General features: G+C 49.3%; 3 protein-coding genes across 3 annotated transcripts; 2 read left to right on the top strand and 1 right to left on the bottom strand.

Annotated features, from left to right (window-relative positions):
• Positions 1–768: 768 nt before the first annotated feature.
• An02g03250 (uncharacterized protein) lies at positions 769–3,155 on the top strand (the record flags this gene model as incomplete). The annotated part of the gene is made up of 2 exons (XM_001399424.3): positions 769–975; positions 1,044–3,155. The coding sequence occupies 2 exons, from the start codon at positions 769–771 to the stop codon at positions 3,153–3,155; spliced, it is 2,319 nt and encodes a 772-aa protein (XP_001399461.1).
• A 996-nt stretch (positions 3,156–4,151) lies between these two features.
• An02g03260 (uncharacterized protein) lies at positions 4,152–11,730 on the bottom strand (the record flags this gene model as incomplete). Its single annotated transcript, XM_059746174.1, has 6 exons — positions 4,152–4,200; positions 4,260–4,770; positions 4,826–5,031; positions 5,080–11,049; positions 11,114–11,289; positions 11,377–11,730. 6 exons carry the CDS (start codon positions 11,728–11,730, stop codon positions 4,152–4,154), a joined length of 7,266 nt encoding a protein of 2,421 aa, XP_059605111.1.
• An 8,060-nt stretch (positions 11,731–19,790) lies between these two features.
• An02g03270 (uncharacterized protein) lies at positions 19,791–21,794 on the top strand (the record flags this gene model as incomplete). Its single annotated transcript, XM_001399426.3, has 3 exons — positions 19,791–20,614; positions 20,680–21,551; positions 21,610–21,794. The coding sequence occupies 3 exons, from the start codon at positions 19,791–19,793 to the stop codon at positions 21,792–21,794; spliced, it is 1,881 nt and encodes a 626-aa protein (XP_001399463.1).
• Between the last annotated feature and the right edge of the window lie 148 nt (positions 21,795–21,942).

The following is a 21,942-nucleotide window of genomic DNA, read 5'->3' on the forward strand; positions in this document are numbered from 1 at the left end:
ACATAGCACTGCTCAGCTAACTATAGCGCCAGAAAATCGGCCAAAAGTAATTTCGTCGACCAAATTAGGCAATATTGCAAGCTAGTGCCATGCCCTCCAGTACTTACGGACCGGGCAAGCTAAGCATTCCAAGTGGGCTGATCATTCCTCTTCCCCGACTAAACAAATTATCGGACCGGAACTCCAAAGGACTCCGGGGGTTCAGCCGGAGATTGGCGGTCAATGATGTGCCGATGTATGATTATTCGTGATCCTGACCAACCTGAACAAGAAGTGGATGCGGCCAGACTGGAGGCCTGCAATCCGTACAGTGCTGGTGATACTACAACACATCCGGGAAAGATAGACAGCTGTTGCATTTCTACATGAACTAGGTGCTTCTAGTGTCAATCCGCACATGCAACTCATACTCTTCAAATCCAATCAATCCAGACCGGTTAGTCAGGGCGGCGTCATTTGCCGCGTCTAAGCGCCACTCCGGCCGGTGTCGGACCCCAGAATTTTCGGCCGCAGCCAATCGCCACCCAGCAATTGGGTGCTGACCACCGACACCGGCGCTGCCCCTCGACAACCCGCGCTGCGACATCGCGGGTCTTCTCCAGTTAAAACCATCTTCGCTTCTCCCCAGTCCAACTGTTCATATTCCTATCTATCTTTCACTGTCTTCCCCCGTGTCTGGGCTTTCTCCCTTCTCCTCATTCCCTCTCAAACTCACACTCTCAATCCCCACATTCTATATCTCCGTTGATCTTCTACACATTGCCCCTCATGCCCGGCGCTGATAGGAAACCCAAGACCTTGTATGACAAGGTCCTGGACCACCACATTGTCAACGAGCAGGAAGATGGTACTCTTCTGATCTACATTGACAGACACCTTGTCCACGAAGTCACATCTCCCCAGGCTTTTGAGGGTCTCAAGAATGCTGGTCGTAAAGTCCGCCGGCCGGACTGCACCCTGGTGACCGTTGACCACGTATGTCTTTCATTTCTTTTTCCCCCACATCGAATTTCTGGCAGCCATCTAACTGACTCAAATGACAGAACATTCCCACCTCCTCCCGCAAAAACTTCAAGAACGTCGATGAGTTCATCAAAGAGAACGACTCCCGCCTCCAATGCAGCACCCTCGAGGAGAACGTCAAGGACTTCGGTCTCACATACTTTGGCATGGGCGACAAGCGCCAGGGTATTGTCCACATCATCGGTCCTGAGCAGGGTTTCACCCTTCCCGGCACAACTGTCGTCTGCGGTGACAGTCACACCTCCACACACGGTGCCTTCGGTGCCCTTGCCTTCGGTATCGGTACCAGTGAGGTCGAGCACGTTCTCGCCACCCAGACCCTCATCACCCGTCGCAGCAAGAACATGCGCATCCAGGTCGACGGTGAGCTGCCCGCCGGTGTCACCAGTAAGGATGTCGTCCTCCACATCATCGGTGTCATTGGTACCGCCGGAGGTACCGGTGCCGTTATTGAGTTCTGCGGTTCCGTCATTCGCAGCCTGAGCATGGAGGCCCGTATGTCCATGTGCAACATGTCCATCGAAGCTGGTGCCCGTGCCGGTATGATCGCTCCCGATCAGATCACCTTCGATTACCTGAAGGGTCGCCCTCTTGCTCCCAAGGTCGACAGCCCCGAATGGACCAGGGCCGTCAACTTCTGGTCCAGCCTGGCCTCCGACGAAGATGCCGTCTACGACAAGACCGTCATCATCGATGGCAAGGACATCATCCCCACCGTCTCCTGGGGTACCTCCCCCCAGGACGTCATCCCCATCAACGGCGTCGTTCCCGGCCCCGATGACTTCCAGGACGAGAGCCGCAAGCTTGCCTGCAAGCGCGCTCTCGAATACATGGGCCTGACGGCCGGCACCCCCATGAAGGACATTACGGTCGACAAGGTTTTCATTGGCTCTTGCACCAACGCCCGTATCGAGGATCTCCGCGCCGCCGCCAAGGTTGTTCGCGGCAAGAAGATCGCCTCCAACATCAAGCGTGCCATGGTCGTCCCCGGCTCTGGTCTGGTTAAGCAACAAGCCGAGTCTGAAGGCCTCGACAAGATCTTTTCTGACGCGGGCTTCGAATGGCGTGAGGCCGGCTGCTCCATGTGCCTGGGCATGAACCCCGACATTCTCTCTCCCCAGGAACGCTGCGCCAGTACCTCCAACCGTAACTTCGAGGGTCGCCAAGGTGCCGGCGGTCGCACTCACCTCATGTCCCCCGCCATGGCCGCCTCCGCCGCCATCGTTGGCAAGCTGGCCGACGTGCGCGAGCACATCACCACCAGCCCCGTCCTCGGCAAGGTGCAGCCCAAGATCGACGTGCAAGAGGAACTGCACGAAGAGCCCACCACTGAAGATGAAGTCGAACGCATCATGGACCTCCCCGCCGACAACGAACCCCACACCAACTCCTCCGCCAGCGCCACCTCCTCCGCTGGCCTGCCCAAATTCACCACCCTGAAGGGTATCGCCGCTCCGATGGACCGCTCCAACGTCGACACCGACGCCATCATTCCCAAGCAGTTCCTCAAGACCATCAAGCGCACCGGTCTTGGCAGCGCCCTGTTCTACGAGCTCCGCTACAAGGACGGCGCCGAGGACCCCTCTTTCATCCTGAACCAAGGCATCTACCGCAACTCGAAGATCCTCGTCGTCACCGGCCCCAACTTCGGCTGCGGTAGTTCCCGTGAACACGCCCCCTGGGCCCTCCTCGACTTCGGCATCAAGTGCATCATCGCCCCCTCCTTCGCCGATATCTTCTTCAACAACACCTTCAAGAACGGCATGTTGCCCGTCGTCATCAGCGACGAGGCCGTCCTGGCCAAGATCGCCGCTGAGGCCCACGCCGGCCGCGAAGTCGAGGTCGATCTCGTCAACCAGCAGATCAAGGACGCCGCTGGTAACAAGCTCGCCGACTTTGATGTCGATGGATTCCGCAAGCACTGCCTGGTCAACGGTCTCGATGACATTGGCCTTACTCTGCAGATGGAGTCCAAGATCAAGAGCTTCGAGAACAAGAGGACCATTGAGACCCCTTGGTTGGATGGCAGTGGCTACTTGAAGAGAGGTAACCGCGGCGCTACTATGGTGCAGGCGGCGCCGGTGCCCAAGACGAACAGGGGCGACGTTAAGTCGGAGCCTTTGGAGTGGTAGATTGCATGCATACATACATTTGGGGGTTAGAGTGAAGACTTGATTATAATTTTCCTGTTGATATGACTTGATGATGAAGCTGGATTTCGGGGTTTCTTTTTATCATTACTATTTCCTTTTACTCGATTTCGGCTATATATCACTTTTGTTTGGGGAAAATGACTTGCATCTCGGCATAGGAAGGACGATACCATATGAATAGGGTTAATAGAAACAAGAAAAAACTTGTCTTCGTACAATACTGGTCTCAGTAATATCCTCGTAAATCCATAATTACCATTTAGGATTATTATAGTACTGGCCCGATATTATTATGACTCTTCTTGGTCAAGGCGCTTCAAAAAAACACATAGTAGGAGTAATAACGAAATCAAATCAATCTCAGTCAACAACAGTACAATGAACCAAAAACAACACGAAAACAGAGCAAAACGTGCACTAGGCAATAACAAATCCCCTCAAGTATACTATGAAAAAAGCATCATCATTATCGATCACCCAATCATTCCATCCATCAATCAAAACAAACAATTCATCCTCCCATGTATGTCATGCACATAGCAGCAATCATTTAGTCACTCAGTCAGCCAATCAATTAATATCCCATGGACGCGTTTCCAAAAATTGCAAGCAGCAGCAAGTGTGGTATCAAGCGAGCGTAAACACATCCGGTTCGTCAGTATGTAGAAAAGAAAAGAATGCAAATACTTTCGTAAGCAGCCAACAATGAGAACGAACGATAAAATCACGCAGGTATATATACGTGAACGTAGTGGGTATGATGCAATTGCGATGCGACGTTATGCAAGCCGGTCGTGCCGATGAGGGAGAGGATGTATGGTAATATACAAGGCGCGCAATATATGAGTGTGAGTGGGGTGCTGAAAACGTGTATTTTCCTCCGCGGGTTTTGTCAATCTGGAGATTATTGTATATGTGTCTTAGGCCCAGCTTATCGATGATCGAGCTGGGCACTGTTAGGGTGGGAGAGCCGGATCAGGGCTTTGTGAGTTGTTCTTTCCGGAAGAACATCATGAATCCGGCACTGGTACATTGTTAGTTTTTGGAAGCTTGACCGGAAGGATAACGAGAGTAGTATCTTACCAAATGAGTAACTGGAAGAAGAGCGCAATCCAGAACCAAGCGTTCGCTATGGCGCTTATTCCTACTGTAATATCCGGAGAGATGGGCCCGGGTCCGATCTTGTTCGGTGCGAATGCTCTTGCGCAGATTGTTGCAATTGAACCCAGCACTTGCGATGCCAATAGCGTGAAGCAGATATGCACCCTAGTCAGGGTCTGAAGAAGGATCATACCAAACCCGACACCCTGCAGAGCGTCCAAGACTCCGAGCCACAGCCACAAGCTCCTGGATACAAGGGCGCCAGAGGTGTAGCTACCCACCCAAGGAAGGAAGAGCCCAAGGCCTGATACACCCCACCAGATCTGGGCCCACCGGGGGGCACCCAAGCCACAGGCAAAGACTGGGAGGATCCAACTATGGCGTTTGGACAGATATCCAAACAGGAATAACCATCCAGCCCAAACAAAGCCAAAGAACACAATGCAGAGGATACCGACTTGCCAGCCTTTTGCATGTGCCGAGCTCCAAAGAACTATAGTAACGGCCGTTAGAGCAGAAAGAGCGGATGAATCTTTGTGTATACTTACAACTCCAGTTTCGTCCGTAAGGCGCACTCAAAAAGAAGTTCTGCAAAATGACGACCACAAAGTTCCAGAGAATGATCTTGCGCCGGAACACCGATTTGTAGAATGAAGGAACTTTGCCGGGTGCCTGGTGGTAGTAGCTCGGTAGACCGAAGAAGATCAAGAGGCCAATGACCCAAAGGAGGACTGCAATGGGCATGCAGATAGCCCTGTAGTATGTTAGTAACGGCATAAGACCAAGACAGAGGAGAACTCACGTCATCCTCCAGGTGTTCGTTATGTTGCCCTGAACATTGGTGTTCCCATTTTCAACCGCCAGGGAAATGCTCGTACCCCAATACCATAGCCCAATAACATAGGCCTGTTGACTTCCCTGGATGAGGCATGCGCGGAACACCCACTGTTTGACAGGGACTCCGTTCTCGTCACCGAAGTTGAGGGCGAAAAACAACGATCCACTGGCTGAAGCTGCAGCGTACAGGCCGGCGCCAACGTTTTGGATCCAACCGCGAGTAAAGCCGTCGCTCTCAAAGTGTGCAAATCCAATGACCACGAAAGAAAACCCGTATAGGAGCCAAGGAAGAGACAGGACGAACACCGACTTGAAAAACCGGAAGAAAATCCACCAAACAATGGAAGCGACCAAATACACCGTCGCGATCCCGTAGAGTTTCTTCGCTGTCTCACCATTTTCGCCTGTCAAGAGGGTGATTTGGTACGAATTGGCTGCTATAATTTGTCCAAGACCAAGGAAGAGCGAATAAATGGGCCAATCGCCGATACGGATTTGCATCCATTTCCTCAGCCCGGTAGGTGGAACATAATTGTCTCCAAGAAGGAACTCGTCCTTTTCTCTGCGCTCCTGGCTTCCACTTTCGCGCGAGTTCATGTCGACATTGGAATCCGAATTCATCGGTGAGCTGTTGTCGAATTTGCCATGGAAAATCGAAGAAGCAGGCGACTGGTTGCGGCCAAGTCTTGCATCTCTGAATTTACCAAACCATTTCTTCTCGCTGTCCTTCAAGTACTCCTCGATACAGAGTTGCGATTCGGAATTGTGACCATTCAAATTCTCCAGTCTCTTATCAAAGACCCTGTAATATTCACCGGTGCTGTCTGTGAAGAAGGGATCGACCTTTTGCAGTTTGTAATCTTTCTTCTCACCAATGACTGAGTCGACCGAAAGAACAGAGGCGCTGCTGAGACGGTTTCCGGGTTCGTTAGAGAATCTTGCAGGCGACACAATCGCCTCCTCAGGCTCGGGGCTCCCAGGAGAAGACGGAGAAAGAATAGATCTGGGTGTAAGTGAGCTCTGGCTTGAGTGTCTTCGGCTAAAGAAGTCCCTGGTAGGGGTTTGTCTCTGGGGGTCTAGCTGATGTGCTGCTTCTATCCGACGCCCCTCTTCTGCTTGCTCGGGGGTAAGTGTATACTCATCTTCGCCATAAAGGCTGGGCATAATGTCGTCGTCGCTGCTCTCCTCGGTGTTGGAAGCATTCGCGCTTTCTTCATTCCCCATGCTGCTTCTCATACGGCGGCGACCGCGACGGACCAGGTGACCAGGGCCAGCTCGCACACCAAGCGACAGATGCTTGCTTAGTCCTGACTTGGGCTTTTCATTTGATCCAGGGCTTGGGGGTCGGCTGTAAACAATCGTATTCCGCTGTTGTGGCCCCAATGTGCTCAGGCGGACGTTCGAGTAACTTCCTTCTCGGGAATGCGCGATGGGGGGTGTCTGTATACCGCTAGGTGTGATATGTCCCGACGATGCAATCGTAGGTGTCATCATTCCACTGGGTGTGTTGAATCCAGACGATAGGGGCGGAACGTTTGATTTCGCTTGCCCTTTACTATGAATGCGCATTGCAGTAGACTGAAGGATCTCCAGATCCTCAACCCACTGAGCGACTGGGAACCGTTGCTTAGCAGATCGAGCCCGCATCTTCGCGCGAACTTGGGGCTTGGAGTTCAAGGCGCTTGCAATAGCAAGTTTGAACTGGTGCAGAAGGTGAGACGTTGTGGTAGACTCGATATTATACCACCAGCCAGGCATCTGTCCAAGACCACCAACGCGTGCGCCAATGCCCAGGGCGCCTTTCCGACCAAATTCAACAGCAACAAGCCCAAAGGGCTCATCGCGCGAAGGAATCAAGGCGAACTCGGCACCAGAGAAGATATACTCTGGGAGCGCTGTAAATTCTGGCTTCGAGAAGACCCGCCCCGGGTAGAGCTTCATCATGTGGTCCAACTTCAATGCAGCAAATTTGCCATAGAGGTCAATGACTGGACCAACACAGATGAGTTGAACATTAGGACGGGACTCCAAAATAGCAGGCATCACATCAGCAATAAGGTCTACACCCTTTTGCATGGACCAACGGCCCACAAACACCAAAAGATCTGCATTGGGATTCTGCTCCAAGCCAGCCCATTGTTGCGCTTGTCGCTTCAAGTTTGCCCTGCTAGCCTCGTATTCGGGATCAACCTCGATCTCACTGTCTTTCGGCAATTCCTTATTCCATTCTGCAGTATCAGATGGGTCAGGGTTAGGCAAGTTGCCTACCTTCTTCAGGCCCCAAAAGATAGGATAGCGTGCGTACGAGCGTTTGCCGTATTTCCTAGAGACACCAACTGCACCGAATCCTTGTTGATGGATACGGAGGTAGCTTGCTCCGGCATGAAGCATATTGAAGACTTCTCCAAATTGGACATAGCGCCTTGCAGTGTCAGTATCTAAATTGAAGACTGAACAGACCTCATCCCTCTCCTTCTGGGTACGCATAGGCCAAAGCCCCTGGAATTCGGCGTTGTGAAGCGAGAGACAAACTGGAATCGTCTGAGGCAAGAGATATAGCGGTGCGATAGAGCCATGGTAGTCATTGATGTGGTACAGATCGATCCGGAACCGCCGGATTGCTTCTGCGATACACTGGTTCCATGCTGAATAGTAGATTGCACTGTCCAAATCATCCATGCGAGCAGGGTATGGTTCAGCCTTTGTTTGCTGGCGGAAAACGGGAGCGTCAAGTAGAACATAAGTAATGTTCTTCACGATGTGGTATTGAACCTTGATCTCGTATTCGTTACCAAGAACCTTGACTTTCATCGGGTCAGCAGGCTGGTCGACTGGATAGTCTACTCCGCCAACACATGGAACAACCCAGATGAGGTTCTGCTGGCCAAGGTGCTTTCCCATCAGCTGGGCCATAACACCCAAGCCACCGATTTTGATTTTGATAGCCCAGTCTTCGATGTCATACTCCATGGTTGCAATAAGCGTTGTTCTTCTCCGCGATACTCCTGCACCAAAGGCCGATGTGCTTTGCAAGAAGCCAGACTTATTAGCCAGGCGTACTAGGGCGTTCGTGGATTGGCCGTCTTTGCTTTTTCCCGTGCCAAAAACTGTCCCAAGGAACGATTTCTTCTCTACTACTCCGATCTGGTTGAATTTGACTTGATAGAACGATTTCATGAAGGCATAAACGCACGCAGCACCCGTTATAATGGGAACCAGCCACAGTAGGATGTAGATGATTAACTGTGCGATTCGAGAGCCAGTCGGCTGAAGATTGAGTCTCATGTTTCCATCATCCAGGTGAACGTTCCACACGAGGTATGGATATGGAGGTCTCTCAGTGATGTTGACAGACAGTTTGCTGAGTGACGAAGGAGGCATGCGTTCCAAGACCCCATCGCCGTCCACGTCACCGAATACAAACGACTCATCGGGTTTACCATTTGGATCCATGCCCCACACGTTGAACTGGCCTTGTGCCGGATATTCAGCGACGACTCTGAAGTTCCAGTAACCTTCACTGTCTTGCTTCACGACATTATCCAAGCCAGCGTCATAACCGTACTGGTTGTACGGCCCATCGAAGAAGAAGTGTGGGAAACGTCGCCTAGGACCATTCCAGTCGTAATCGCCCTCTTGAACATAATCACTACTACCAGTCAATTGGCTCCAGTATTCAACTCGCACATGTTTGCCCTGCCACTTTTGCTTTTCTGTTCCGGACCAAGGCAACTCTTCGATGCTGACGTTACCCCCAGTATAATTGAACCATCCACTGAAGGTAGTTCCCCAGTTTGTCGAATAACGATATTTGCTGGCACCGGCGGCCCTGTGGTGAACATAGAGTGTGCCATTGTCATACTGGTTCAGGAGGCTGGTAGAGTAATTGGAATTGGTGAATACTAGTGGGTTGTCGCTCTGACCAACACGGAACAACAGGTGGTCCGTTGACCCCGTAGAATCCTCTTTGTCAGATGTAGTGGCATTCTTGATAGTCATTTTGTGAACACCATTATACACGCCATTGAGCTTCGCAGACCAGGCCCATGCGCTCGGAAGTTGACCGATGTATTGTGTATCAGTATCATTAGCGCCGGGAAGACTCTTGCAGTTGACGCTGTTCTTGTCGATGGAAGGTGTTTTACCAGATTCCGTTTGAGATGTGAAGGAGATGGCTTTGGTAACAGAGTCACAGTCCATTTTCGTAGAAAACTCAATGCTCACATCAATGTCCTCAGACTCGTCATACGCAACGGTAGAAAGAACCGGGGCATCATGACCAGGTGTAAACTTGGTGATCATCGGTCCGGGGCTGACCCAACGAGCCTTGGGAACGTATGCTCTGTAGTCAAAGGCTTTCAGTGTCAGACTATCAAGGCATCCGTTGTACTCCTTCGAACCGTTAAGATGAAGTTTCTTCGGGCTGTCTGACAACTTGAGTTCGTCAAATGGGTAGAACAAGTTCTTGACAGTGGTTCCTGAATCGAATGGAGAAATCAACGCACTAGCATTGCTCTTGCAGTTGAAAGTGTATGTAACGGTCTTGTTGTCATTCTGGTACACCAGCCATACTGACTGATTGGCCTTGTCAGACCCCAGATCTTGAACATCTGAAATGATATCTCTCAATATAGACCACATGCCGGTCTCTGTCGCTGTACCATAAGAGCCCGGGTAAACGATGTCCCTCGTCTGCTTGGACAATGTCTGTAGTGAGTAACCATCATTCAAAACCGGAAAATGTTGTCTCATTTGATACATATGTTTGATGATGTTCCGGATGGGGTGAGTGGGATCGCGGTGGTCATAGGTCACAGTCATATCATTACAACCGTCCCGGCCCTTGGTAATAGGCCAGTCATAATACTGGGTATCATCAATAGCAGAGCATCCATGGGTCTTCCAGGCAGTGGCCGGTGACATTGCTTGACGACCATAGACGTAGTTATCTGCGGTCGCGTCTATTATGTAAGAGCCTTGCTCTTCTCCCCAGAGTAGAAGAGGAATACCAGGCATTTGCAGTGTCGTAATGAAGATACCCAAAAGATTCCGTTCGACACCCCATTGGATGGCAGGCCAGCGGAAAACGTCCTGGTTCGTGACTCCATACATATGCCTGGGGTCGAATTTCCCCGTGTTTGCGTTAATCAAGTCGTTGCTTTGCATCATGACGTTCCAAGCATCCACCCAATCCAGAGGAAGGTCATAGCCTGCAGCCAAATTACCGCTCATGCCGAGGAAGCGCGTAAGAGTGCGATAGACAGAATAGTGGAAGGCAGCACCGTCAATAGCTTCCAAGTCGGGTCCACGCAAGAAATATTTCGAGTCAGACTTGTTAGTCAACTTGATGGCATCCATAGCAGAATCTGGGTACTGGTTGGGCTGTCTACCACGGCCAAGGTAGATTGAGCCCAGATTGTTTCCACCTGTAATTTCACCAGGGAGGAAGAAATTCTCCTTTCCAACACTGCGAGCACATTCCCGGTAGGTATTCGAGATGTCTGCTAAGGCATCTACAGTCGATTGAATAGCTTTATCATAGCGAAAGCCGTCGATGTCCAGAGCTTTGATGATGTTGCAGGAATGAAGCTTGATCCTATCCCGTACACTGGGACGCCACTCACGTAAACGGTCCTGGACTGAAGCGAACTTGGTCAATTCACGCTGCCAATCTGGATAAACACCAAAGGCTTCAAGATCTCCATATTGGTCGAAATCACTGTCGTAGCATCCCACAAGCTCTTCGTAGACGTATTTTTCCACTGGATAACCAGTTTCGTTCCAGAAGGCAGGGTAGTCACAGGTTTCATTATAGGTGTTTCCGGGACGAAAGTCGACATATTCACGTTCCGATTTCCAGAGTGTCTTATATTCTTTGACTGTGAATGGGGCTGTCTCGTTGAGGTAACCTTCGAAGCCGATCAAATCTCCCATGCTGATGAGATGCCCTTGGTCAACAGTTGGTTCGCAGGAGCACAATCGAAGCATGGCAGACTTACGTTGCAAGCGTATTATCGAATATGACATACATTCCACGCTTGTGGATTTCATCGATAGTGTCTCTCCATACCTGGATAGTGCCATAATGTTGGTCGAGGAGGGTCGTGTCCAAGATCGAGTAGCCGTCTGCACCCCAAGGCTGGTTCATAAGAACAGTGCCAGCAAGGTAAATACCCTGTTACAAACGTTCAATAACATGAGCAAAGCCAAAGTGGACATCAGGAGAAGAGGCGGGGTGGGATCAGGAAAAATGAACACGAACCTTTATGCCCATGCCTTGTAAGTAATCCAGTGTGTCAACCAGGCCTACTGCGTCACCACCATGACGCATCTGATTGGAATTGAGATCATGCTCGAAAACAGTGCCATTAATGTTGTCATTGGCGGGGTCCCCGTTTACCCAACGGTCTAACATGATTGTATAGAACGGAAACCTCCAGTTCTTGGGTGACTCCGTATACTTGTGACCCGGCCATGCTGGTGGAGAGTATTCGAAAGGACTAGTCGCAGTCTTGTTGACATTGAGGTTGTAATCGACCAAAGATGCTTCGTAAGGCCAGGCTGTCGTTGTTGGTGCGAAGAGCGCAAGCAGCGAGCCTGCGATCCCCCACTTCATCGTCAACGGACACGAAATCTAACCGCTCTCTGCTTCTCTTGTACTATATGCTCAACATATATTCCAAGAAGCTAGCAAGAGTTGACCGGATGGGTAGCCAACTGGAGCAGTATTTCGTGTAGGGGGTGGCCGCTGGGAAATATGCCCAAGGATAGCGTAGCCTGTCTTCCTTCTTATGCTTTGGGGGAGCTATTGAATGATGGTGTTAGCGAATCATGAGCAGCAGATAAACCGAGCAAGGAAAAAGATGAACCCACAACGGATGCAGCTGCTGTGGCGGCAACGCAAGAATAGAAAGACAATAAGGGGGCAAATTAAAAAATAAATAAAAGAGAAAAAAAGAAAAACAATATGCCCGAGGATATGTCCGATATCCTGCAAGAAGGAAGATCAGAGTGGATAAGTGGGAGAAAGCATCATTGACGATGATATACAAGCAGACAGGAAGCTCAGCGAGGAAATGAATTCGCCTCATACAGGAAAAAGAAACGACGATCTTTCCCAACAGGTTGCCATTCTGCTGTTCAAGGCTGATAACTAGTTCTTCTCATCGGTGTACTACTAGACAAATGGCGAGGCAGATGGAGTATTGCCATGACTTGAGGACGGGGGCTTGGGCCATGATTTCCGAGTCCAGCCACCGGGACCTCCGTGATGACTGGGCTCACATCGCCTTGCCATCCAAAACGAGAAACCGCAGTTGGCCATTGGTTTCGAGGGAAGGTGAAGGTGGGAGGGGAATGCTGGGAGGAGACACGAAGCGAGGACAAGCGGTAGTCAGTCCTGTGTCCTGTATGTACGATGGATGTATGGATGTATGTATCCATGTATCCATGTATCGGGATGCCGTTCCACGGATACCGCCAACCCAGGATTCTTACCGCTTGTGGCGATTAGTGGGTCTGGAGGGACCAAATACGCTTTCCCATTAGCTAAACTCTGGCGCCATCGGGTACTGTTGATCCCGCTAAGATACGCTCGTTCCAAGTCAGGGCGCCTGATATATCACATCAGAGTCAAGTATTTCACAGTAGGCGTTCTTCTCTTCCTTATCACGATGGTCGTTTGGACAGTAGTCAACGCATAGTCCATATCGAATCTGCTTCTTTTTTTGTCTCATCGACGCCAATGCAAGATACAGCGCATGTTCTGATAGTACACTCGATAGCACATGCCTTTCAATAGTAAGTGAGCAGCATACTATACTCTGGAAGTCAAACCGGTATTAGATCATCTACTTAGACGAATGCTAACTAAGTAGCAAATTAGGAGTAAGAGGGCCTTGTTAGCATATTAGGATACTGCCTACTACATAGGATCTACTACTAGGTATATTCCTTGGCCTTTCCATTTCCACAATTCCTTGTTTATTTCGTCCATAATATACTATAACGGTGAGAACGCTCGCCTTGCACCCTTGTGTCCTGCAAGCATGTTGGAGATTAGGCCTCAGCAATACGCGGACGGCGATCGTGTTCCACGAGGCAGTCTGGAAAGAAAGCGAAGGCAGAAGAAATCTATGCACGCTCGTACTATTCGTGTTAAATCCGTGCTATATTTAAACTTCAATATCTGCTGACGCACCGGCCTATCAGCAACGATGGCTTGCCCACGTAGTTACAGTTTTGTCATGGTCTGCGCCTTCCACACTCTGTTTATGGCGAGGGAACCAGGCTGATCATCCAGGACTGCATGCGCTAAGCCTCAGATACTGGATGCAAGTGGTGAGCGCATTACGGACTGTTGAAGTCCTAGTTTACGAGGACCCCGTAGAACTTGGCTTATTCTAGCGGCTCTCTTGGACACGGCAAAAAGCGGGTCAAGGAAGGACTATTGATACTAATCAATTCGTCGCGTGCGTAATGCTAGGACCCACGACGGTGTAACTGCCTCTGTTGATCGGAACGTTCGGGATAGCCGAGCAGTTGTAGTTGTCTTTGCATTTATGTCCGCATTGTGATACGTCATTCCATGACTCGCATAGAAATAGACGGTAGTCTTACTTATTTCTCTCAATGCTGAGTACATTGCAGTGACTACTGATCAAATGAAACAGAGCCCACGGCCTCTTGAAGGACTAACCATTCAGTCTCGAGTGTCATTACAAAGGAACATGCCCAAAAAATCATGACGCGGTGGGCCCCTGTCAGAGCTTTAGCCTCTTATCGCTGCGATCGGCCGCCGGAAGTTAATCGTTGGGTGGTCAGACCATGGAAAAAGCAATGTTGCAGTCCGGTAGGATGGAAGAATACCTACCAAAAGCAATATACTTGGCAGGTTTCGGAAATATTAGAAGCGAGAAGGTGATCACACGGTTACCTTTGTCATGGAGCCTGACTATCAATGTGATTTTGCGTTCATTTCCCTTGCTTCTTAGCTTCTTAGGTGGTTCAATCATGGTACATTAGAAGTTTGGCCGTCTATCAAGTTTGTGCTATTTAGTGACAGCTTACTTTCCTTCGCAGAGCTCGCAATATCAACTTATGCCACTCATCCTTATAAGGTGCGATGTTCATGCAAGGAGGATAAGCTACTGGGAGATACCAAGAATCAACCAATGATGGGGTTTCGTCTGATGTTATAGTTTCCTGCCCAGAGGAAAATTGAAAAGCTTTGGTGTCGATATGAAGAAAGGAAGAATACAGATATAGTAGGGTCAATTCAGCCAGCCATGAGATCGAAAGATTCTTAGGGACAAATGCGCAAATATACTCCTACTCAATATAACCTTCATTGTGTGGAGAAGTCATGATGGGCCAAGAGAATTGTGCCACACGAATGGAGCATATACTCATGTAAGATTTCAGAGATGTTGCTCCGATGTTGATTATAAATCTTTGTCAGGCCCTAATCGAGTTGGGTGCTCCCATCGCTCGAGATAGAGAGAAGGAGAGAAAAAGGTGTGTGTAACGCTCTGGATCGATCGTAAACCCGAACCGGGGCTTTTTGGAACGTCCACCTACGGTAATTTTCCCTGGCGATAGACGCGCTCCCTTGCTTTGAAATCTTATAGTTTCATGCCTGTTTCGTGGCGTCGGGACAACTGTCAAATGATAGTGACATGTAATATGCATAGGCAAGCCACGCACAACTGCTACCTGCTTCGGGCGGTATTGTAATCCGTGCGATGCCATGGGGAGAGGTAAATGTCCATAATGCCATACCAGACATCTCACTAGCTTAGCCTCATATAAACGTCGTTGACTGCAGTCTATCTGTAGTTATCCAGAAACGCAAGCCCCTGGCATTACTGCCACGATGCGATGGCATGAATGCAGGCAAACATTCCAAGATGCGACTAGATACCGTCGCCGTGGTTGAAGCAACTCTTAAGTTCAGATTAGCGCGACTCAATCTGCTTCAGTCAAGCTGCTATTGGCTCTTCTGATAATTTCATGCAGCCAAAGTGGGGAAAGCCACACTCCAGACCGCTTGTCGAATTTCCAAGTCGAATCTGGTCCCTAATCTTATCCTTTCCCTGGGGTTATCTTGGCGGCTGGATATTCCGATGATCGCTACGAGGGCCCCTGCTCACCTACCATTCGGACGAACGATGATCAACAACACATCAGCTCGATCCACTTGATATCGAACCCTGTCTTCCGGTAGTCTTTCATACTAGATACATATGCAGGATTTTGGACGTTGGACTGTGTTACTGTCATCCACCCGAGCGCCGACCGCATCGAACCTTTCAGCCGATAGAGCCATGCTTGGGTATCTGTTGCGAATTGAACACATCACTGCTGTTCTCTGCTACAAACAACTTCCTTCCCAGATACCAGTAGAACCTTGCCATAATACTAGATGCCATAAGATCTTAGTGTCCTGACATGTCTGACCAAGAATGCCCGTGTGCCCCATGCCAAGGTCCACAATAGCTGGTCCAGTTCAGAGCCCAGCCTTCCTTGAGAGAGGCTCAAGGTGCACTCGTGTATATCATGCAAAAGATGGATAGTATACCAAGTGGCTTTAGAAAACTTTGAATGCATGCATTAGTCTTTGGGCATTGCGGCAGTAGATCCTCTCAGCTCCCCACCCCACCTACAGCTCCTTGTTGTCAGATTTTACGACAACGAGCGGTCGCCTCATTTGACAGTCTTGAGAGAGCCAGAGTAGACACCGAAGATGGAGACGTCAGACGTGAATACATGAATGAGAATCCATACTACTATCACAATTCACCTCGGTACTTAGCGACCGGTTCTTCCTTCTATGCGGTGTGGCAGCCATTGGTCTGGTGCTTGAGTGATCCAAGATGATGTGCTCACTCGTATGGCATTAGCAATAGGTTGCATGCACAATGGAATTGTAAATGAAGTGGAGAGACAGAACCTGGTTTAGGTTTACCGCTGTATGGTCTGTGCACAGTGTAGTGAACTTTGCCCATCTGCCATTGAAGGCAATACTGCGTCTGAGCCACAGTTCCATTTCTGATCTTCAGGCTTTTGTCTTCCTATGTGAGCTGGATTATCTAGTGTGCAGGCGCCGGTAAGTCCTATAGGCACATGGTTTGACAGTGGGGCCCAAGCACATATCATCTGCATCAATACTGCAGACCCCGGACAAAGTTGACTTGTTCGACATGGCATGGTAGTAAGCTTATATATCACTTTTTGTGGATCACTGACAAGACTTTAGCTTAGCTGCTCATGCAGGCCATCTGCGAACCTTTGTTGATAGTGTTCCCAAGCGCGCTGGCCGACCAGGCAGATGGGATATTATATGGCTAATGATAGAACAGGGAAAAGGCACCCTGCAGAGCCCACACCTTAGTACACTGAAACTCACATCCTGCTCTGATTTGGAAATTTCGGAGGTCGGAAATGGGTACAAAATTTCCTGGTCAGAAGTAAAATCGGATTAGAGGGAGGGGAAGATAGAATACGTAAGAATTTACCCTGGAATTCACCGACTGTTTAGTATGATGCAAGTAAAGCTTCTAATCTTTCTTCTCTTAGGAAATCTTGGAGACAGGATCCTGTGTTACCTCTTTGCCGGGTCGCCACAGGGATCTCATTCTCACCGGTCCCTCTGGGTGGCGGTTCCAGATAACACTCCACCTAATACCTTTGTTCATGAAAGCTAAATCGATGGATGTGAAAGTCTGTCGGTCGACTCCTAGCAGGTGGAAAGGACACGGACTATGTGGTCTGTCCAACCTGAGGGTGTGTTAGATATCACAATATTTTACCGGTATAACAACCGAGGTTGAGGCGATTTACTTTTCTCGATAAGTTGTGCAGAGGTCTTTGTCCTTAAGCAGCGCAGGCTGGAGTCACATTCAGGATCAAATTCGAGGGACACAAGGGTAGCACTAGCTTGAAAGCCTGCGTTTTGAGTGAGTTTGTCACTTCAGTCTTTGTAGCCGCTCACAATCGAAATTCTAGCGTTCCCTGATATCTTCCTCTGAAACGTACGGTAGAACAGAATTGACGTTGCGCCATTGCAGCTCATCAATTAGATCGTAATCAGTTAGACATAATGTATGCCTCAAGACCTCCATCATCAAGTCTCGCTGTCAGTCAATCTGTTGCGGAGAATGCGAGGTGACTCCACCACAGTAATTGAGTAACTGTGGCTGCCTTCAACCGCTCCTTCCCTGCAACACCGCTGTAACATACATTTTAGCGACCTCATTTATTCATGCATCAATCGCTTGAAGGTTAAGATCTCACAGCATTGTACAACATATTGACTGTTGTGTCAACTTATTATTTATCTGTCGCATTTATGACAGTTCTGAGCATTGGTATGTACCACTATGGGTGAAGACGTTGACCTGGTTTAGCGAGGGAACTGAATGCCAAAAATAGGTACCCTATACTGACAGTGTACTCGGAAGCAAGACATCAAGGATAGGAGCCATGGCAGACGGTTATCTCCGCAGTTTCGCATTAGTTGTAGTTTCAAGTATGCAGTTGGGATTGCAGGCAGGTACTTCAGCGTTCTTGGTGTCGTTCTCTGCAAACTAGAATGTATCGAACAATCTAGGACATCTTCCTTTGCGCTAGTCCTGTACTTGACTTTTGGCAAAAGCACAAATTTCTGTTTGAAGCATGGCAGCTAATTGAGAAGCTTGCCAATTAGCCTGAAAATCTCAGCTGAGTGATAGTGAAGCACACGATCACATAGTATTTGTTAGGAATACTCACAGCTCATCTACTGCTCTACTGTGGCTTCGCATGGCATATTAGGAACTAATAGCGGAGGTGTTACAGATAGGCTTGCTGTCTTGTAAGACAGTATGGAGTCATAGAAGACTTTTTGGAAGAGATAAACACTGAAATCTGCAATATTCGATGCTAATTCTTGTCAAAACATGTCATTAGAACGTACATTAAAACCTAGTAACACTAGCAAGATTGTATTGCGTTCACAAGAAGCCATATATATATTATGAAGGTGGTCCTTTGCCCCTTGGAGCTGGCCATTAGCCTGATATAGTGGTCTAGATATATGAACCGCAGTTAGTACTATATTTCGGTAGGCCTTGCCGGAGAATCCTCATAAACTTCGCCCAAATCAGCAAGACGTGAGCAGTTGTCATGGAGCTTAGGCATGTATGATGTGCTGCCCAAGCTCAAGTTAGAGCTGCAAAGTTTGGTATGCTCTTGCACGAGGGCACAGGCGCACTCAGCAACCATCAGACATATTCGCGTCGTAATGCAGAATTAGCTGTTCGATCACAATCTCTGTAATCTTATTGGATATGATCATGGTTGGCCCTGCAATGGCCTAATTGAAGGTATTTTCAAGGTCACTAATTCGACCAAGACCAGCAGCCACTGATGGATGATGATTTGTTGCGCAGAGTATCCTAGATGTGCACCTTATGCCGCTGACAGTAGGAGAGACAGCAAGCTAATTCCTGTCCAATAAACTTGCACTCATTGTAGTTTAACTCATTGTAATTAAACGATGATTGAATGATCTGAAGATGTTTGGCAATAGTAGTAGTATGGCGTGAAATGAAGTGTTTCTAGACTGTTGGCGGAGTGACTCAATCAGAACTATATTCTGAGACTGTTGTTCTGCTAACAATAGTAATCTGCTAATACTATCATGCTATCTAACAAAGTAACCACCATAATCAAGATCGATAATGGGGTTTTCCGAATAGCTTGAAGTCCCTAATCCTACCTGAGTATTTAGACAATCTTTTGATGTAGCAATAATTGTTGTTTTCGGGTTTTAAGATTTCTTTTTCTTTTTCTTCCTCGTTCGGTGTTTTTCGGGACGCGGGAGGTTAGACTCCGAACCGGCGGAGAAATAGTAACTATCTATAGTAAGACACTGAAGAATAGATAAACCACGAAGGATCTTTCCGTATCAAATTGAAACTCGTAGTAGATTGACCAAGTAAGTCCTTTGCAAAGAAAGGGCTGTGTATTGGCCTGACTCTACAGCCAGACCAGCAAAACCATCCCTTGCCTGCCCTGAATTTACCGAAGGGAGAGTAGATAACTACAAAGAGTAGTTTACTAGTCATGATTGCGGGAAGAACCATTAATAAGAAGGGACAGTCAGACCGGGGCACGTGCCGGCCCACCATCTCCGAAGGCCGGCCCCCTCTTTGGCCGCTGGCTGGATGGATTCCAACTCGTCCGACTGAATCACACCGGCGGCTTAAAAGCAGACCCCACCTTTTCCACTGGCTTCGATTACTTCGTTGCTGCTCCTCTTCTTTCTCCTCCTCTCTCTTGTCCGTCGTTTTTGTTGCCTACGGGGTTTTCCGAGTTTAACAAGGTGCTGCTTCATATAAAATTTGATTTTTACCCCCCCCCGTATTCCCTCCCTTATAAGTGGTCTTGCTGTCCCTGGTGGAACCGGTGAGCCACAAAGTCACGACATCAGTACCTGAACTGCGTTTGAAAGCAGGACGTGTATGATACCTGCTTCCGAGTAATCCTATTCTCCTGCAGTGGCCTGGGACGTGTAAGTCCAACTTTCTTACTACCTCGACAACCGTTGTTCTGGCTTCTGAATTGCCGGTTCATCACTTTTGTCACGGACCAGAATCTGACCTACTCTGCCAACAACTAGTGTAACTTTTCGCCATGCACATCAAAGAGAAGCTCGCTCAAAATGAAGCGGCCGGAAGGACGGGCATTTCCTTCGAGTTCTTCCCCCCGAAGACGGCCCAAGGTGTTCAGAATCTTTACGACAGAATGGATCGCATGCACGCATTAGGTCCTTCTTTCATTGATATCACGTGGGGGGCTGGCGGCCGACTATCGGACCTGACCTGCGAGATGGTCAACGTTGCCCAGTCGGTGTATGGCTTGGAGACATGCATGCATCTGACTTGCACGGACATGCCCCAAGAGAAGGTGGACGCCGCACTCCAGGCTGCCTACAAAGCAGGCTGCACCAACATTCTGGCTCTCCGTGGAGACCCTCCGCGTGACAAGGAGGCTTGGGAAGCTGCAGATGGAGGATTCCGTTATGCGAAAGACTTGGTCAAGTACATTAGGAGCAAGTATGGAAACCACTTCGATATTGGTGTGGGAGGCTATCCGGAAGGTGCGGATGACAACCCGGATGTGGAGCAGTTGATCGACCACCTGAAAGAGAAGGTTGATGCTGGAGCATCGTTTGTCATTACGCAGATGTTTTACGACACGGACAACTTCATCGGCTGGGTCAAGAAGTGCAGGGACAGGGGCATCCATGTGCCCATTATTCCTGGTATTATGCCGATTCAAACCTACGCTGCGTTCATCCGACGATCGGACTGGACCAAAACTCGGATTCCCCCGGACTGGCTCGAAGCACTGGAACCTGTGAAGAACGACGACGCTGCTGTAAGGGACATTGGAAAGCGGCTGATTGCAGACATGTGTAGGAGGCTCATTGCGGCTGGTATCAACCACCTGCACTTGTAAGTGTTCTCTTACGTCTACTTTAACTAACTCGGTCAGACAATGACTAACGGGGGTTGGCTAGTTACACAATGAACCTTGCGCAGTCCACACAGCTGGTCCTTGACGAACTCAACCTTATGCCTTCCGAAGAGACACCGCTTCAGAGAGCTCTGCCTTGGAGGCCATCGCTTGGCTTGAACCGCAGAGCCGAGGATGTTCGCCCGATCTTCTGGAGGAACCGGAACTCGTCCTACATCGCCCGTACACAGACCTGGGATGAATTCCCGAACGGTCGCTGGACCGATTCTCGTTCTCCTGCTTTCGGCGAACTTGACAGCTATGGCATCGGCCTCAAGGGTACAAACGAGCAGAACATCAAGCTGTGGGGAGAGCCCAAATCCCTTCGGGATCTTACTCATATCTTTGTCAATTTCCTCGAAGGAAAGCTGGCCCGGTTGCCCTGGAGCGACACTCCTATCACTACCGAAGCCAACGCGATCAAGACCAGTCTCATTGACCTGAACCAGAAGGGTCTCTTCACAATCAACTCCCAGCCGGCAGTGAACGGTGTCAAGTCTTCCCATCCCGTGTATGGATGGGGACCGAAGAATGGATATGTTTACCAGAAGGCATATCTCGAACTCTTGGTCCCGCCCTACCTGATCGACGAGCTGATCGCTCGCATCGAGAAGAATGGTGACCTTACGTACCATGCTGTCTCGAAGACGGGTGAACTGCGCACCAACACCCGCGACAGCCCCAATGCCCTGACCTGGGGTATCTTCGCTGGAAGAGAGATCGTCCAGCCCACAATCGTGGAAACTGTCAGTTTCTTGGCTTGGAAGGACGAGGCGTACCGTCTGGGTGATGACTGGGCCAAATGCCATGATACCTCCAGCCCCAGCAGAAAGTTGATCCAGGGCGTGATGGACAACTGGCACCTTGTCAACATTGGTGAGCTCCCAATATAGTGCCCTTGTTGAGAAAATGATGGCTAACACAAGTTTTCCAGTCAACAACGACTTCCACAACACCAGCAACCTCTTTGATCTATTCAAGGACCTGGATGTCCGAGAACTTGATACTGAAATCCCCGTAGAGAACGGTGAGCCGAAAGCTCACACGAACGGAGCAACAAACGGAACGACCAATGGCGCGACTGACGGAGCAGCTCCGGAACTTGCAGTGAAAAACTAGATGTGGCTCCTGCAGCCCCCGTGGGGACAGTCCGCCATTTACTATATGCCTTTCTTCAACCTCACTTACGACTTCCTAATTCAACATATATTATTAATTCAACATCTCAACCTCAACGATTACCTGCCCGAATGAACACTCCCGGGCT

The sequence above is a fragment of the Aspergillus niger genome, assembly GCF_000002855.4.
Source record: "Aspergillus niger supercontig An02".
In the NCBI taxonomy this organism is placed as follows: domain Eukaryota; kingdom Fungi; phylum Ascomycota; class Eurotiomycetes; order Eurotiales; family Aspergillaceae; genus Aspergillus; species Aspergillus niger.